This window comes from Anastrepha obliqua, chromosome 2 (assembly GCF_027943255.1).
Source record: "Anastrepha obliqua isolate idAnaObli1 chromosome 2, idAnaObli1_1.0, whole genome shotgun sequence".
Taxonomy (NCBI): domain Eukaryota; kingdom Metazoa; phylum Arthropoda; class Insecta; order Diptera; family Tephritidae; genus Anastrepha; species Anastrepha obliqua.
In genome coordinates, this window is record NC_072893.1 from 85,113,877 (window position 1) to 85,133,918 (window position 20,042).

The 20,042-nt window shown below is 35.6% G+C and overlaps 1 protein-coding gene across 1 annotated transcript; it reads left to right on the top strand.

Moving 5' to 3' along the window:
• The first annotated feature begins 10,215 nt into the window (after positions 1–10,215).
• LOC129237536 (cytochrome P450 18a1) lies at positions 10,216–19,644 on the top strand. The gene is made up of 5 exons (XM_054872343.1): positions 10,216–10,907; positions 13,999–14,120; positions 14,813–15,242; positions 15,422–15,686; positions 18,411–19,644. Exons 1-5 carry the CDS (start codon positions 10,526–10,528, stop codon positions 18,823–18,825), a joined length of 1,614 nt encoding a protein of 537 aa, XP_054728318.1. The 5' UTR covers positions 10,216–10,525; the 3' UTR covers positions 18,826–19,644.
• The last annotated feature ends 398 nt before the right edge of the window (positions 19,645–20,042 follow it).

A 20,042-nucleotide genomic window follows, 5' to 3' on the forward strand; every position in this document is an offset into this window, starting at 1 on the left:
ATAGCAATTACCTTAACGAATTTTTAAATGCTATATATATTTCTTTTAATTGCTAATAAAAAGTTAATAACAACAAATTTTTGAAATTTGATAACCGAGTGACACAGAAATTTTGGTCGGTCGGTACTTTTGTACTCCGCTTCTATAATCATATACATAAAAAAATTTATATATGTGTATAAGTAGATGTGTATGATTGTTTTGTCTATTTTTTTCTATTTTTGTCTATTTGCTATTTTTTTTCGTTTGATTAAAAAAACGAACGCATTAATCATTTCACGGACAATTTATAAAATTTTATAATCTGCTTTTATGAGCTGTTTCTTGGCATTTTTGTCAGCTTCTTGTTAATCGAACCCAAACAATAATTAGGTGGGTATATATGTACGTATAGCGTAGAAGCTTGGACGATGACAACATCCGATGAGACGTCCCTTGCAGTGTTCGAGAGGAACATTCTGCGGAAGATTTTTGGACCTTTGCACTTTGGCGACGGCGATTACCACAGGCAATGGAACGATGAGCTGTATGAGCTTTACGACGGCATAGACATAGCGCAGCGAATAAAGATCCAGCGGCTTCGTTGGCTGGGTCATGTCCTCCGAATGGATACAAACGCTCCGGCTTTGAAAGTATTCGATGCGGTACCAGCTGGTGGTAGCAGAGGAAGAGGACGCCTTCTGCGTTGTAAAGATCAGGAAGAGAACAACTTGGCTTCACTTAGTGTGTCCAACTAGCGTCGGTTAGCAGAAGAAAGAAATGATTGGGACGTGTTGTGTTTCTACAATGATGAATAGGGGGTCTAATGCGTCTGGGAGCGTGGTATGTAACATGACACCAATAGATTTGTTCATCAAAGGAGCTGAGCCTGAAGCCTGATACTAACCGGGTAACTCTAGCAACTGTATTTACAAGTCTTTTTGATGATAATTGCCCATTGTGGCAACTATCTTAAAAGCTTCACTAATGAAAGGTCATTCAAAAAAAATTTAATGATCGCTGCTTGGTGTTTATTATTTACGTACAAGTACAGGGTGCATATGGATATTTGATGCCGTTCATTTATTCATAAAGCATAAGCAGAATTTGCGTAATGCATCATCAAAACTGTCGTCGCAGCAATGGTATGTTACAGCAGTGGTACGTCGTCCACTCTGGAACTGTTTTCGTATTCCTTCAGAATGACGTTCCATCTTCTGCTATTATTTACTCCGAACGGCTGTAACGTCCGCCTTCTACTTATCAAATACTAAATAGCTATGAAATATTTTACGTAAAATGGTGCAAAGCAAATCAATAGTAGGCTTGCGTGATCAGTCTATGTACAACAGTAATGTTTTATAAATAAATAAAGCCCGCGATACAACACTTTACTCATATGTTGAAAGATTTTTTTTCTGACTTTTTGAGTGCACATCGAAAATCAAAATGAATCAGCCCAAGTAATATTAATTCCATTTTTCAGCTGACACAAAACTTTCAAGTAACTGCAAACAATTAGAATGAGCTCAAATCGCCAGGCATTCTGGACAGGGTTATAGTCCAATATTTAAAAGTTCCTTGCGGTAATGAAAGCAGCATTGCGCGATAATATCAAAGGGTATGTTTTTTTTTTTGCAAATCATATGTTTTTGATCATGGCAGTAACCTCGCGCACGCTTAGGAGTGGTGGACGTTCGGTATCATATATTGATAGGAGCATTTTATCGAAACTGTAAAACCTTAATTCGAAAATGCATGCTATATTGCCGAATGTGTATTAATATTAAAAAAAGAAACTTCGGTGCAAAGCTCGATAAATTGACATTCTAATAAAAGCTATTCCCGTGTTCGTCCATACGGTTCGCCAAACCAAGGATTAGAGCTGCTGTTGCACATGAGTACGAAACAGACGCATTAGTCGCACCAGTCACACAGATTTTCACTTCCATACCACTTCTCTCTGTGTGATTTAGAGTAGCAGGAAAGTTAGGCAATTTTGCTAAAAACAATGTTTTCTAATGGGGGGATTTGCATTTAGGTGGCTCCCATAAAAATGTCATAAAAAAGCCCATACATATCGAAAGTGTGATTCTTTGGAGGGGCACATTTTTCTACGAGAAGCAGGGCGCTGTAGAGACTTACTAACCAACTTTATTGCGGCAGCACTTTGAAGAATCGGATGTAGGTGCGCATTGTTTTCAGACAAATTATTTGCCCCAGAAGTCATGCAGTCGATCTTTTACACACCAACTTTAATTACCGTGTAATTAGCCCCTTTAGTGATGCTAGTCGGTATTCACGGAGTGTTGATTTGACATAGGAAAGCTTTATTACAACGGGTTTGTCCCCATATGAAAGAAAAACTTTGCAATTACTCGCCTACTTTGAAACCATACTTTGAGGGGGTGCTAGAGTCAGAAAAATTGTCGTCTTTGGCGAGTGCTAAAAACAGCCCAAAACGAGTTTTCTTCATTACTCTTTTATTTACAATTCGACTCCAAAATATGTTACATTGAAGGGATAATTGTAAGTACTATAATAGAGTTTTTGTCACAAAGAATTCATTTCTCACTAAAATTTTAATGTTTTTAGAAGTGAAAGTATTTGATGGGCTAGAAATGAGTACTTTGAAATTAGTAGGTAAACGTGGCATTCTAAAGTAAAAGGATGTGAGAAATATGTATGGTACTCAACGAAATATCATACTTTGGAATCGAGCAATAAGTAAAAAAGTTGTGGTAGTCTTTACGACACACCAATGACGAAATTGGTATGACCATAAACTTTGCTCCAGTTAAGCTTTCAAATTAGAGTGGGTAATTGGAAATTTCAAATTGCATTGCGACAACTTCAAATGCAGGATTTTGCATAGTGGCAATCTGTCCCACCAGTGCTGGCGTACGGCAAGGTTGTCATATTGTCTTGTTTGGTATTTTATTTGTTATTGACGACGTACTAAAAAGTGGCATTGAGGGGAAAAGTGAACATCTCGAAGTCCTTGCCTTCTCCCCGTCAAACAAAGCGACGTGTAGAACAAAATTGACGATGTATTCTCAACCTCATTGCATGCAGAACTAAAAATAAATCACGAGAAAACGAAAGCCATGCAAATTCGGTCCACGAACAGCCACCCGTTCCTTTTAAATGGTCATAAAATTGAGAACACTTTTACTTACTTGGGTAGTGTCATTGCCGCTTAAGATAGACCGAAACTATCGTCAGAATAAATAAAGTGCGCGTATGCACAGTAGACCGGAGTGAAATACGTAAATTTTTTCAAATCATATCGTAATAGCAGGGAAAAGTTGCTACATATCAATACAAATTCAGGAAAAAAAAGAAATTTCAAATCGGTTAATATCTTCCGTTCGCGCATTGCATTTAAAATTTACAAATTTTATAATAAATTGAACAAATATTCGAAAAATTGTAAGAGGTGGAAATGATGTTAGATAAAGTTCATTTTTTGTAGACTATTACAACATCAGGTATAGTTTGAAAAGAAAAACGTCTACCGCTCTATCAAAGCCCCTACAGCCCCTGAAAAGAAGTGGAAAATGTCATTTTTTGTATAAATTTACGTAATTGCGGGTGGTTAGTTTCTCTATTTTAATTTTTGTATAAGTCTTCTTGAGTATATAAGTAGAATAAATTATTCCCCTCTTAGCGCGCCCACTGACCACACTATCTTAAAGAAGTTTTGTACAGCTCTTGGCCCGCCCTTTTTGGACGACTCAGAACTCACCGCGTGAAGGTGACTGTACGACGAGTTCCACCCACTCCCTTCCCAACCAACCAACCAAAGATGAAAAACTATTTATTCGGGAGTGGCAAAGTCTGCTTTAGTGTCAAATTGAGGCATAACTGTACGAGAAGTGAGTGCTGCTCTTATAAACCCATCACGTCTCTCGTTCCCATACACTTTTGAGGACGCTTGAGTTACTAGTTTTACGCAACGCTCCACAGCTTGCGTATGGCATGGAATATTTGTTAAATCTATGGTTAATTTAGGTTTTTCTTTATCAGAAATTAATTGCAAGATATCTTCAGAAGAAAGGCTGTCTAAAATTAGAGGGCAGGTAAGTTTCATTTCAGACCAATTAATTAACTCAAAATATTCATTTGCTCCAAAGTTCAGTTTAGGAACCAAAAAGTTTCTAATATTTTTGTCTTTTGAAGGGATTTCTTTTATTTTCAGGACTCGCCTCAATCCAAGATCGCGGACATGCTCTCTGTCATCTACCACCATCGAGAGAAGAATGTTTTCTGGATGGGCAAAAAAGGAATTTGTTTGAATAACCTTATGAACTACTGCCTGGACTTCTGAAGATAAGATTCTACATTTTTTAATACATTCTAAAATATGTTTAGGTCCGTCAACTATTGACGAATTTGTTTTGATTTCGAACCATAGAGGTGCGTATACAGTCAAAATGTATTTTACAATTTGAATGAGATTTTTAGATGGCTCCTGCAAAGAAATGTATAATCGTAGGAACCTGCTTGCAATTGTCAACCACCGAGAGTGTGATATTGGTCCCGGATCTCGATTTGCTAGATCTGGGGAGCAAAAATAGCAATGGCAATGTCATGTAAGTATTTCTGATCTTTACTTAAGCTTATTGCGTCAAGCGTTCGTGGAAGAGAGCATTCGATCCTCTGAAAAGCAACGATGGACAAAGATTCACATTTAGCCAGCTGTTTGCCAAGAAGCCCACTGAAAGACTGAGGACCTGTTGTTTTACCATCAAGTATTTCAACTAGATGCCTCAGAGGTAATTCATTAAAATGGAGGAGACAGATAGCCCATTGTACTGGTCTTTTTAAACGCGTTTCAATGAATTTTATTGCACCATTCTTCCACCCAGTATTTGTTGACGTACCATCACATCCAATCACTACAACATTAGATTTATTTATACCATTTTCTTCAAAATAATTTACAATGCTGTATGCTGTGTCCTTTCCACTTTTTGAAGTAGGTACTAAATGACAAAGGTACTTTGAGCCTGGTTCTGCTATTACTGAAATGTGCTCTTCTTTTTTTATAGATTGATAACGTTTGTTTCCTTTTTCAACTAAAACTAAAGTGTCATCCATCCTGCCATCAAAATACACACACATCGGATCGTTTAATTGCTCTATTGCATTCCCCGATTCGATAAGTTTTAGTCTACATTTTTCTTTTTCTCTTCTCATTTTGCTTCGATCAACAACAAAAGAAGTATCTTTGTCCGTTATAAGACCAACGTCTTTAAATGCACTAGACACAATAGCTGCTGCTGCTCTATCAGATACTCCAAAATGATCACTTGTTAAGGCCGTTGCTGGAAGTGATAAGCGCATCTGTGCATTTTTTGAACTTGCTGACTGAGAGGAAATAGAGCGTGGGGTCTGAAAATCGGGATCATTCTTATCATTGTCAACTTCAGGAGTTATCTCTGTTTCAGAATCAATACTACTACAAGAAGGTCCAGGTAAGTTGGTCTGACTTAAGTGACGAGCTTTTCTCTGCAATTTTAATGTAAGCTTTTGAGTTTCTTTGGTATCTACTGTCCCAATCTTTCCTTGTCCGAGATATCTTTGAGCATATAGAAATTTGATTTCTAATGGCGGTATCTTTCTATCTTTAGGGCATGTGCAGTTGATAGTTACCGGCCTGGGACAAATACACTTGTCAAAGCTTCTTTGACAAAAGCAATTGAGTGTCATCTCGCACTTGCAGGACGAAATGTCAAATAATGTACTTGAAGATTGTTCAATAAAATCATTGTACTTCTTTTGTTTCTCAGGTGTGTCTTTGTCCCTTGAATAAGATTTACGAAGAGTGTAGTATCGATCATGTAGATGTTTAATCTTTTGTACAACTCTTGTGTGGGAAACTATTGGAATCGAAGCCTTGGAATAAAGGGACTCAGTCTGATGAGCTACAGTATCTGCTACAACTGTGAAGCTTAACTTCTGACCAGAACTGGCAGCAGAAGATTCTACTGACATTTTGTACCTCACTTCTTGCCAACATTGTATAATGTCGGTATTAGTGGGAAGGACCGATGACAGCAGTGGTTTAGGTGCACAAAAAAATGGGCAGTGTATGTCCTTACGAGTAAGAGACATGAATAAAATGTTTCAAGAGATTTAATGTTAAGTAATTGTGTAAACTATGTAATTCAAAAGAACATCGAATAGAATTTTTTTTGACCAAACAGCGCTGTTCGACAAGAGTGAAAGCAGAACTGGTAATGACCAGAGAGTACTAGCTCTTCCGTGCACTTCGTTTATCGGTATGCCAGAATCAAAAGCAAAATGAAAAGAAAGACGATGGAATAAAAGTAACCAAGTGGAAGACGATTTAAAGCACAGACGTGTTGTAGTAGCCGTAAGCCGCTTTCACGCAAGCCTCATTTGGCATAGGCTTCCTTAGTAGATTTGGTGTAAAATTGGTAAAAGTTAATCGCTCAGAACCACAGAAATGGATAGATTAGTAAATTAAAAATCTACTACTCAATGCTGAAAGTGCTATGTATAAAAAGGGAGCTCGATCTTTAATCATTTACCACTTCTACAAGTTTTCGTAAATCAGCTAGATTTGGGATAAAATTTGTAAATTTTAAATGCAATGCGCGAACGGAAGATATTAACCGATTTGAAATTTCTTTTTTTTCCTAAATTTGTATTGATATGTAGCAACTTTTCCCTGCTATTACGATATGATTTGAAAAAATTTACGTATTTCACTCCGGTCTAATGCACAGTTCCGATCCATTTAGTCGTCGAGCAACCTTAGCACAAAACTGCGGATTTTTAGGTCAAATGTACTCTTCTACTCTATCGGCACTCTTGTATAGATCGGAAATGTTACTCACAAACAACTGGATTGAAAACAAAATTTAAAGCTGTGTCAACAGATGTATTTGCAGGATATTGAAGATCTGGTGGCTCAACATTATAATTAGAGACTATCTATATGAGAGGTGTAAAATTCAGCCGGTAGCTAACATGGTAAAACTGTGAAAGTGGAGGTGAATTGGGCATACGCTTAGCAAAGACGCAAATGAAATCTGTCTTCAAGCACTGGATTGGAGTCCACAAGGTGTTCGCTAGGTTGGCCATCCAAAAATATCTTGGAAGAGAACGGTTCAGAAGGAAGTTGAAACGTAAGGAAGAATTTGGAACGAACTCAAGTTTCTTGCAAAAAACAGAACCAGATGGAGGTGTTTTACTGACGCCCTATGCTCCAGTGGGAGAAACAGGAACCGATGATGATGATGAATTGCAAATTTATTTTCACGGACTCAGCTTGAAATCTGTGTTGCGCCAACAAGTCAGGAACGATTGAAGTATTTAACATTAAAGTACTTCTCAAATTTGGCGCACTTTAGTTTTATGTTACTGTTCGTTGTTATCGATGACTGCAAATAAAGTTTTACAGGGAAGGATATTGCAGGAGGTAGCCAAATTTACAATTTTTGTCAATGGCATCGTACGTCAATCGTATTTGACAATTGTGAACAAAACAGCTGCAGTATACAAACATAACGCAATGGAGCGCTTAAAGCTCAAATCAAAGATTTTCATCACTAAAAATAATTTTTTTTGGTTAGTAAAAAAGTTATTCATAATCAAAGTTGTTGATTAACTTTTTTTAATTAATTATATATATAATTGGTGATGGTTTTTTTTTTATGAGGAATTTCTTCATGACAGAAATACCCCGTAGGTTGGAATTACCTGCCGAAGGGAAACTTCTATAATTTTGGTATACTTATAAAGCAAAATCATTGCAAAATACTGAACGTTATGTTTTCCAACATTTTCAATAAGAAATAAACCAATGGCGAACCCTCTAATATATAAATACAAAATAAAATCATCAAAAAATATTCACCGTAATTTTTTTTAATTAAAAAAAGATAATTTAAATACGAAACAAAATCGTCGAAAAATGTAAAAATAAAATACAATACAAAATAAAATCTTCGAATAATAATCAACGTTATTTTTTTTATTTTTTTAAAGAAATAAACCAATGGCTCACCTTTTACAGTGTAAATTCAAAATAAAATCATCGAAAAATGTAAAAATATAATATAAAACAAAATAAAATCATCGAATAATATTAATAAAATTATTTAAAAAAAATAAAGAAATAAACCAATGGCGCACTCTTTATAATGTACAATAAATACAAAATAAAATCATCGAAAAATATCCACGGTTATTTTTATAATTTTTTTGAAAAAGAAATAAACCAATGGCGCACCCTTTAATTCATATGTATATAAATGCAGTCTTCCACAAAACAAACTACGAAGTCCATTTCAAAAAATATCGCCTATCTTTGCTTTGTTAATAAATTTGTATCAGTCAGCAAGTATAAGCGCTTTTAAAGGCTTTAGTTATGTAACTTTGACAATAAGTATGGATGAGGCATCCGTATCTGCATGCATATGTACAAACGTGTGAGCGGCTTTGTTTATTTATTCATAAACAAGTTTTTCCTTTGATTTACATCACAGCTTTTGAGCTGCGTTCATAAAATTAATAAGAAGCTGGAAAAAGGGCAAATTTAGCTAAACAATCGAAAAAACGTGCATTTCCATATGTATGTTTGTATATGTATTTCGCTAAAGCGCCGAAAAATTTATTAAACCCACCGCTTTGCCTATGACAAGATTTTAGAGTCAACGATTTGTTATTATTTTAATTATACACTTCTTTTTTTGGAATTTTTATTTGCAAATGTTTCGCTGCTCTTTATTCGTTATATTTTTTAATGAAGGCTATGCCATTGACCTGAAATGCAAATTGTCGTCAATTTGTTTTAGCGCTTAGTCGACGCAGACTTTTTGATGAAACAGTTTTAATTTTGCCTTTGTGTTTTGCTGCAGCGCTAGGCGATAGGTAGATGCAGCTGTCTGAAATATCGCAAGTAAATACACAGATACATACATACACATATATATAGGTAAGTACCAGCAGCGTGGCACTTCCGCATAACTGCACCTCGTTTAGTATTTACTACAAAAATACTTATGATAAGAACTTTTATATATCGGAAGATTGCATTCCAAGAAGCCATGCATATATTTCCGCACGTCGAAAGGTCAACTTATACAAATTTGTTTCTTTTATGGACACTATTGATGCACTCTTTTTAAGCTCATAATGAACTTGTCATCAAACAATTCACAAACATGTTGCATCTGCACAAAGCGCTTGAAGCAAACATACCAACTCAATAACACCGTTACACCTGGCTAACTGATAACACCCACATGCGTTCAAACCATCAAACAAATTGATAATAGAGATAAGGAAGAGCGCAAGCATACAAGCTTTGCAAAATATAAACAGAGAGCCGCCAATGTGCTGAGAAACTGATCTTGAGTAATAGTTTGTTATAAAATAGCCAGAGAGTCATGCTATCTGTAGTGTGAGTGTGTGAAAGGTTTCACTCAATGAAAGGCAGTAAGTTCAAAATAACTCAACGCAAACACTCGAACGTGTTGTACCGAAGTATGAAGCGAACTCACTCAAATTCGATGAAAAAATTCTGAGCTAATAAAAAGCCGGCTTAAATCGCTACCTAACTTCCCACCAGCCAAAGCGTTTGCAACGAGAATAAAGTAAGCGCGCGCACGATGATCGCACCAACAGCCAAAGCTTTGATTGGCGCTCAAACCAACCAACTGAGTGAATACATATGTATGCACATATGTACAGCAGATAACGAGGGTCGAGGGCTTGTAGGTTTGCCGCTTAGTCAACATAAGCTCTTTTTATTTGTTTTTTTTTTGTAGTTTGAACTGGTTGTGATGTGAGCTTAGCTAATTGTGCGCTAGTGTTTGTTGCTCGATCTTTGCTCGCTGCACTCAGCCACTCAGTCACTGGAGTGAGCAGCAGCAGCAGCAGCTGCAGCAATAACAGCAGTGGTGGCGGGGGTGACAACACAACTGATGTTGTATTGCCTTCGGTTTTAGCTGTGCGTTCGTTTCGATTTGCGGCGTGGTGCGCTTTGCACCTTCGTTTCGCTTTGCTTTGCTTTAGTTTGGCTAGCGCTTCGGCAAGATTGATTTTGACTGGCTCAAACACTTAACACGATCGTAGAGCGTTCAACATCACATCGTTGATCGCTCGTTCGTTTGTTCGTGTGGTCGGCTGTGAGCTCTGACGGTTATAAAAGTAGCAAGGACATACGTATGGGCCATTAGTCGAAATCTATTAACGCACAACGCGAAGTCGTCTAAACTCGGCGTTGGTGAGAGTTCAAAAATTAATTGTTCAAATTAAAGAAAATAAAAATTATTTAAGCGCGCATCACTTTCAATATATTACAAATAAAGTGAATAAAAAATATGCATCAAATTATTAAATAAACCATACAAAAAAAATATGTTAAAAATTTAAATGTGCAAATAAAACAATTTTTCATAAAAATTTCAACTGTACAGTGTGTATAAATAACTGAAAAATAGACTGCAGGTTTTATACCAAATAACTCAAAAAAAAACTCATCCAAAAAATTCCAAATACTGCCAAAATGTTTGCAGGATCATATTTTATAAAATTGATAACGCGACAATGCACAAGCAATGATGTGCAGCATCTGATGTTCGTCTTTCTCGCGGTACTTGTGGTGATTTGCTTCCTGCAAAGGCTGCTAGATGCCTATTTTGAGCTACGCAAGTTACCGCCGGGTCCGTGGGGCTTCCCCGTTATTGGCTATCTCTTCTTCATGGGCAATGAGAAGCATACACGCTTCATGGAGTTGGCCAAGCAATATGGTTCGCTGTTCTCAACGCGACTGGGCAATCAATTAACCGTAGTGATGAGTGATTATAAAATGATACGTGAATGTTTTAGGCGTGAGGAGTTCACCGGCAGACCGGATACGCCGTTCATGCAAACACTTAACGGATTTGGTGAGTAACTACTAATTATGCACAAAGCTTTCTCGAAGGCGCTGTAAATAGTTGAAAAGTAATTTTAAAGAAAAACTTTAATATGTGAAGTAGAGATTAGAATTTTGTTTAGGCTTATTTATAATAAGAATTTTATTCAAGCTTTGCAAGAATTCAAATCGGAATGTGACGAAAAGTTAAAAAAAAACATAGGAGCAAAGCTGCAGAGGCAATATAAAATATTAGAAAAAATAAACCGCATATAGAAATTAATTAAAAACTATGAAACATTCTAGATATTCAAAAATTCTAATAATATTGTAGTTCGAAGAATTAACGGAAATTTACAAAATGCAATAATAGGTACATATTAGCTTATAGATTTTCAATTCGAAAGAAAAAAAATTGTAAAAAGATTTGTAAAAAAAATTGTGAAAAGTTAAAAAACAAAATTAATTAAATTCAGTTTAATGAATATAAATAAAATTCAATTCATCTAAACAAACTCAATAATTCAATTCTAAACTTTTATTATGCATCCATTTATTACTACAACATTTTTTAAGTTCCAATTTCAAAAGTTTTCAATGTTATTTAAGTGAAAGTCGAGGAAAAATTTTATCGAAGCCTGTTTTTGCGTGTTATTAGCATTCTAAGTTGGTTAGTTCTAATATTGTTTATAAAGAATTTTTATTTAATTTATAATTTTTTTTTTAACAAAGCTCATATATTCAATAATTTGTAACTTTGGCGAAGAGAGGACGGAACAGAATAAGTTTGCCCTACCCAATAGTAAAAACCGCGGTAATTACATAGGCTTTCGGCTGAAGTAAAAAAAAATTTTTTTTTTTTTCAGTTAAAAAAAAATCAAATTTTAATAACTTGAAACGAGAGACTTATAAATTAGACAAATAAATTTGCATCCTTCAAGCGTAACCACAAAAAAAAATTAGTTACTGCAATACATTTTAACATTATAATTTTTTTCAAAACATATCTAATATAGCAATTTTTTTCTGTTTCTATCATTTGAGTTAAGTATTTAAATGTATTTTCGCGCTTATTTGCATGTTAAAATTTTTAGTGCATACACTTCTCTATTCCGCATAAGTCACTTAGCATATTCTTCAACACTTTTTCAATTATTTTGAAGCGCAATTAATTTCCAAAAACGTTTTTACGTAATTCGATCCAACGACAATCAAAATACGTTTTTTTCTATCATACCAAAAAAAAACTTATTTTTTTCACTAAATCTATATCAATCAATGGTAAAATTCACTTATTAGTAAATTTTTTTTCGTCATACAAAACCAAAACAACAAACATACAAAATTAGCAAAAAAAGTTCGATGCCTAAACGTGAATTGAAATTGAACGTATGAAATTACACAAAAAAAAAATAAAATAAAAGTAATGAAAAATGTAAACAAACTTTAGCAAAAAAGCGTTAACATTCTGTCGCAACTAATTAATCAAAAGAGCGCCGAAATTTATACCTATTGAAATATGAGCGAAAATTGTTTATGAAATCGAAAGTATGAACAATTTATAAACAACCAAGAACCAGGCAAACTGTGGGAGTCGAAAAATATATGCAAAACTAGCAAACAATAAACAATAAAAACAACTGCAAATAAAATAACGTAAATACATTTTTTTTAACTTTTTCGCGTTTTTTTACTCAAATTTTAATAAACACATTTTGCGCGCTTTGGAAAGCTTTGCAGTTTTGCGCACTTTTTGTAATTTAATATATTTTGTTGGGGGGATTTTTATTTATCAAATTTTATTTTGCAATTGCCACGATCACGTTTTCTTAACGCTTCGTTTTACGCGCAATTTATATTCATATATTTTCTTTTTTTTCGGCTGTTAAAATGATTTTACTTTTATATCCCTTTCTTCCGCTTTGTTTTGTTGCCTTAAGTGGGCATTGAAATGTTTTGATTTCAATACAAATTGCTTTTTTCACATTTTACGGCGCAGGTGCTCTTACTTCTTGACCAACCAAGTGCATTATTTATTGTCATTCCTCATTTCTCTTAAATATTTTTGCTTGTGCAATATTTGCAGATTTATTTATTTAGTTTTTTTTTTTTTGTAATTTCTTTTATTGGTTTTTTAACACTTTTATCCGATTCGCAAATCTGTCTTATCGCGTGCGCGAATGTGTAAATTTCCTTTCCTTTACTTTCAACTGTTTGCGTGCGCGCGTATGTGTGTTTCTGTAGCACTAAGTAGGCCAGCCAGCCAACAGCAGCCAGCGCCCTTACGCGTTACAACCGAGTCGATCATTTCAAGTTGTTGTGAATTTGTTGTGAAACGGTTCCGTTTCATCATTCCGCTGTCTTCGCGTGGTCATGCTATATTTTATCTACTTATTTATTTTTGTTATTTGGTTTTGCTTAAATTTAATCACTTCTCACTCGCCTTAAGACTACCTCAATTACTGCAGAGATGCGTAAAAATGTGCTGAGAGTTTGTAGTTGTTTGTTTTGTTCCAAGTCGTAAACACTTACAAGACATAATCCGTGCATTATTTTTGCCATAATGGTGGTGGAAAAAATTTTCAAAAATTAATTAGTTGCATATACACATACATACATATGTATATATGCATGCACATTTCTACATTTGTACTTTACAATTTTTAATATTTTCTCTTCTCCATTTTATTCGCATCCTTTGCGGCATTATTTTGCCGCAATTCGTTTGGCAACAAATTGTTATTGTTGTATAATGTAATTAAATTTAAAAAAATCCCGGGAGAAGCGTAAAAATTCCATTTTCTCTCCGATAAAGTTTTTGTTGGCATTTAATTGAAATTTCACCGCCACACAGGAAAATCGGTTGGTTTTGTGTAGCAAACGAGATTGGTTTTTTTCTTTTTAATAAGGTTGTTATTGTATAACGGCACAGATAATTGTTAATAAAACTACAAATGAAATAAGTGAAGAGAGATTTGAGTGACTAAGTAATAATTTTTATATTTGTTTTTATGAAAGTATTTTTATTTTTATATTCAGTTTAAAAAAGTTATAAACAAAACTTAGCCTTTTTTGAAACTTACCTATTTACCAATTTAATTTTTGCTTTTTCCTCATTTTAGGCATTATCAATAGTACTGGCAATTTATGGAAGGATCAGCGTCGTTTTTTGCATGAAAAACTTCGTCAATTCGGCATGACCTATATGGGCAATGGAAAACATGTAATGGAAAAGCGTATAATGGTAAGTGTGTAAAGCCTTATAAGCGATTATCTGCAAGCAGTACAATAAAAAATATTAGAAATCATTCCATATGTACACTACATACTATCTGTCAAAGCTCACAAGATCCACAAATTTCTGCCACTCCCAGGATACTTCTTAAATTCCTTAGACTTTCAATAAAATCCACAAAGAAGACGCATATATGTAAATAGTGTATTTTAATAATTTTTCTTCGATTAGAATACAATCAGACTCGTATCTATTTTTTGCAAAATTTAAAAAGCACGCTTTCCACACAGGTGCATATGCGTTCCACAAAGGCTCTTATGCCTTCCACATGCCAGTGTTAGTTTTGGAATCTAGTGTTAGACTGAAATATATTAGATATACGTGAAAATACGTTCTGCAAGCTATAACTTTCAAATACATTCCACATATTATCCACATATGTTCTAAATTTTTCATTTCGCTTTCAAACATTATACATTCTACATATCATCACTTACAAATACATTCCACACACAATCCACACATGCTCCACATTTTTCACTTCGCCTTTAAATAGATTCCGCCTACCTTCGCTTAAAAGAACACCATCTATTATACACATATTCACAATTTATTTCACTCCACAGATGTATGTACTTTCTATAATGGCTATCAAAAATTCGCTAATTTCTCTTTTTTCTTTGATTTGCATTCCTTTACAGAACGAAGTACACGAATACATTCACAATTTACGCGTATCTGAAGGTCAACCCATGGATATGGCGCCCGCTATTAGTGTAGCCGTTAGCAATGTCATCTGCAATATTATGATGTCCGTACGTTTCTCTATTGATGATCCCAAATTCCGTCGTTTCAATTTCCTCATCGAAGAGGGAATGCGTTTGTTTGGTGAAATACACACTGTCGACTATATACCCACCGTACAGTATTTCCCCTCGATTTTGACTGCCAAAACGAAAATCGCTAAGAATCGCGAGGAGATGCAACAATTCTATCGTGATGTTATCGATGAACACAAAAAGACTTACGATCCCGCGAATATACGCGATTTAGTTGATTTCTATTTGGCTGAAATCGAGAAGGCAAAGGACGAGGGTCGTGATGAGGAGCTTTTCGATGGCAAAGATCATGGTGAGTACCGTAGCTCGTGGCAGCTGCAAATTTATTAAAACTGATTTATATAAATTGAGTAGAGATGACAAAAGCAATTCATTGGCCTTTAGTAATTTGTTAGATCTCAACCTTTTTGATTTATTTTCCAATAATATCCATTCGTTTTGTTTTGTTTTTTCTACACCTACCATACACAGAGGAACAAATCGTACAAGTCATAATAGATCTCTTCTCCGCGGGCATGGAAACGATCAAAACCACTCTCCTCTGGATTAATGTATTCATGCTGCGCAATCCTGAAGCGATGAGACGCGTACAAGAGGAGCTCGATCAAGTTGTCGGTCGTCATCGTCTGCCGTCCATTGAGGATTTACAATTTTTACCAGTGACTGAATCGACAATTTTGGAATCGATGCGCCGGTCATCGATTGTACCACTCGCGACCACTCACTCGCCAACAAGGTAAGTTCGCCAACTATCCCCTTAAGTGACAAAACAAGTTGCTATAATGGCTACAAAAAAAAGAAAAAAAAAACTCGTACATATGTCAGAGATAAATGCGATCGATAGACAAGTTGTTGGCATTGTTGTTGTTTGACATTGCTGCCTAAACGGGTGCACATAACAAATATATTGGATACGAGCATTTATGCGGTTTAGTTAGAGTAGAGACATAAATATCCATACTTATATACATAGGTGCATATGTAGGTACATATGTGTGTATGGTTTTTAATAGAAGTGTGTAAAATTTGTAATTGTTAAGCGATTGAGTGACTATTGCAGTCTCGTTGTTGTTGTGTCATTTTATTTACGGTAATGACCGGTTGTGCTACGTACATACATGTTTTTTGTTGCTGTTGTTGTTATTATTATCGTGGCATGCTATGTTATTTGGCAGGCGGAAAATTGTGCGCTCTGACGCGTCCATTTTTCATTCATGCCAGTGCATTCATTCATAAAAACGGGAAACGGCAACAACAATACATACCAACAATTGCACAATGACATACAAACAGATGCGCACATACTCGCTCACTCGCATGTGTGTGTATGTATCTTTTCGTATATCCATGGAAAGTGGAGAAGGCGTAACAGAATACTATTTCATTCATATAGTTATCAGAAATATTTCAACTGCTTTGCTATATATGGGAATTTCTTAAAAATTTTCGGATTTTCATGTACGTCTAAGCCAGTACCCTGATTTTGTATGCAGCTTAGTTGAATGAGTTAGTTTGCCTATTAAAGATTTTTTTAAAATATTAAAAGTAATTCCATAATGCCTTGATTTGAAATATTTTTTAGAGGCCAATGGCCTCTGCTGTTTGCCTTGATTTTGTAATATGATTTTTTATAATTATATTTCAAGTAAAAAATTATTACTGCTTATACATAAAATTTTATTTTATATATACATATATTTTTTTTTGTTTTGTTTTACTTTTTAACTTCAAACTGATAATATTTTAAATAATTTTTAAATCGAAAAATAATTTAAAACAACTTTAATTAGTAAATCAATAGATACATGTAAAACCTTTTGAATGTTTATTGATGCGGGTGTTAAGTAATAATTAAAAATATAAATCGAAAATGGAAACAATGGCTTGACTAAATTATAGGCACACCTTAGCATCCTTTAGTTTTATTTTATATATTTATTTTTTATTTTGATTTTGCCCCGAACAAATCTGTAATGCCTCACCGCATTAACACATTAATACATGAGTTCAACGCTCTATGTAGCTATCTACGTATTTTTCATTGTTACACACACGGCAATCAACCGTCAAATTGATACGGTGCACATCAAAGTATTTGCGGGCAACGCGCGCACACACCCACACACCCATACTGCCATCGACGGGTGCATCCTTTCATACAAAGTGCTTGACACTTGCGTGCGTCAATATGTAATCTACGCCGCAATCTACGCGCCAAATGCAATGCAATCAGACACACACACGTGTGCACACATTTGGACATGCCTGCGAGCCATTCACTGCTGCGGGATGCGTAGTTTGGCCCAGTTTCGCACGGCGTATTGCTGATTAAAAACGAAACGCACTTGTAACGCGCGCCACGGCAACAGCAGCAGCGACCGCAGCGCAGCGAGGCGTCAGTGCAAACAGCGCGCGAACAAAAGCTGCAACTGCCATCCGACACGGGTTGCTCGCGCACTTGCCCGCGTTCACGGCTGACATCGGCGCAGTAGGCAAGCCAGCTGCTGGAAACGTGCCAGTTACTTGTTGCTACATATCAAAAACACCAAAAAAATACATATGTTTAGTAAAAAATTAATTTAAATGGGTATGGGTGTACGCGTCAGAGTTTGCCGTATAGCTGCTCGACAGCGCTGCCAATTCGAGAGGGGCACAACTCGCACCTGATAAGCGAATACCGAGTGTGTGGCAATCAAAAAATCAGCTATTGCGCAGCACATACACACACATACCAAACACGAGCTAGTGTGCGTTTATTTGTATGAGTTTTCTGATCTTCACTTGCTGTCACGGACGGGCATTTGTTGCAATTGAATTGCGCCTAAGAGTTCCATGAATCGCATTTTAATCATGCGACTATCGAGCTAAGTAAATGTTCTGAATTCTAGTAAAGCGCGCATAGAGATTATATGTATATGTGTGAATGGAAAATATGTTGATTGTGCTCAGCAAACAACTTTTTTTTTTAACTTATCAATAATGGTATCTCTCAATTAATTGGTTGTCTCTAAAAATAGTATTTACTCAAGTGATTCCTGGGAACATTCTATTTTAACAACAAAGACTGACGCTCATATCCTGTCTTGAGAAAATGTTCAAACTAAGTTTCTACACCAACTTCTACTGCAAATTAGTTTGAAGTAATAATGCCTGCGTAGGCTTACTTTTTTGTATGCCGAGTGCGGAACGCTATACAAAAAAACTTATTGAGAGGTGCGTATTGAACCCAGTACTTACTGCCGGTTTGTTACGCTCACGCACACTTGCCTGCGGCAACCGCTGAATTTTAGAAATGCTCTACTTTTGCAGCATCACAACTTGTCAACCGCATTTTTTTCTAACAACATCGCACCACGGCCAGCTAGATTTTAATAATTCCTCCAATTCCACACAAAAAATCTAAGCAAATTGCTGTTCCTTAACTAATCAAGAATTTTCCCCTTTTGCTTTCCTTTTGCAGAGATGTCGAAGTGAATGGTTACAAAATCCCCGCCGGCTCACATGTCATCCCACTTATCAACAGCGTGCATATGGATCCCAACCTCTGGGAGAAGCCTGAAGAATTCAATCCACGTCGCTTCCTCGACTCCGAAAGTAAAGTGCGCAAACCCGAATACTTCATACCCTTCGGTGTAGGTCGTCGCATGTGTCTTGGCGATGTGTTGGCGCGCATGGAGCTCTTCCTCTTCTTCTCCTCATTTATGCACTGTTTCCATATAACGCTACCCGAAGGTCAACCATTGCCCAGCTTGAAAGGTAATGTGGGTGCCACCATTACACCGGAGGCATTCAAGGTATGTCTGACGCCGCGACCACTTACCCTGAACACACACACTGTGGAGCCACATCACATGCGCAATGTAGGCTCAAATTAAGCAGCAATGGCAGAATGAATAGCGAATGAATGAAATAGCGCGCACGTGAGAGATAAACGGTGAAATATTGAGGTGCATGCGTTACAGTGGCAACGCGTAGCTGAGAGAAAGAGCTGAATAATGATGATATGATTCGCGAGTGTACGCGCGCTTACATTGAGATTCCAGGGCACGGTTTTGTTCCTAATTGACGATAGTCGATAAAACCAACAAACTTTTTTAATGACAACAACAAATAAGCTATACGATTTAAAGAATTATAGAATGAACTATAGTTGATAAATAATGCATGCAGATGGAGAGAGAGCAGAATTATGAAGAATGAAGTAAAGGTATTTTTCTAGCTTTTTAAGAGAGTATGAGGGCGGGACAAAGATATTGAAAGAGAAGAATTGCTTTCACAACAACAGTTACAATGTCTTGGCTGTTTAGTATTTTTGTACAAAAATTTCAAGATAATCAAGTAGCATTTGCCAATCGAAATAATTTTTATTACCACATAAAAACTACATAAGCAAGTAAACTTACAGAATTTGGCGTATATGCACAGGTACAGAATATATACGAGTATAAATAAAGCCACTTTGGCAACAGCTGAAGGGGCGATTAGTCTGGGCTTAACCGGCATAACTTAACGTAACTGAAATTAATTCAAAATTAGAGAAAATAACTTCTCAAAAGAATTTATTCGAAGCCAACAAAAAATGTTCAAAGCAGAACTTGTAAGAAAGAAAGAAATTGTCAAATGTCAACAGAAAGTTGACGTTATGAATAACCGCGAGTTAAGTTGTGTTACGCCATTTAAGTTTAGACTAATTGGACTTTGTCAAGTATTTGCTTAAGCTGTTTGTGAGCTGCCGCAAATGTGCGCATATGTACATATATGTCTATTTATGTAACCAAGACGCCAATCAAGAAATCAACCAATAAATATTTGTCAACAAGTTCTATTCTAGTACCCCCAAGAAGCTGTGTTCAATAAATTTATGCATTTATATTTTGTATAAATTATTCATTACCATATACCAAGCATACATTCATACATAAATACACACATACTTACATGTAATTATAAGTTAAAAAAAAGTAGTTATAATCGAAGCCAATTAATTTAAGACAACTGTGGTTTAGTTTTATACTCCATGCAATTATGTATGTATATGTAATAAAAAACAGAAATAGTTAAGAATTACAAACATAGGTTTGCATACGAAGTA

Bases quoted from the DNA above. Each gene is read 5' to 3' on its own strand.
- LOC129237536 (XM_054872343.1), top strand. From the start codon at position 10,526: ATGTTTGCAGGATCATATTTTATAAAATTGATAACGCGACAATGCACA. The intron at 14,121-14,812 runs GTAAGTGTGTAA...ATTCCTTTACAG, and splicing joins TAATGGAAAAGCGTATAATG to AACGAAGTACACGAATACAT. The intron at 15,687-18,410 runs GTAAGTTCGCCA...TTCCTTTTGCAG, and splicing joins ACCACTCACTCGCCAACAAG to AGATGTCGAAGTGAATGGTT.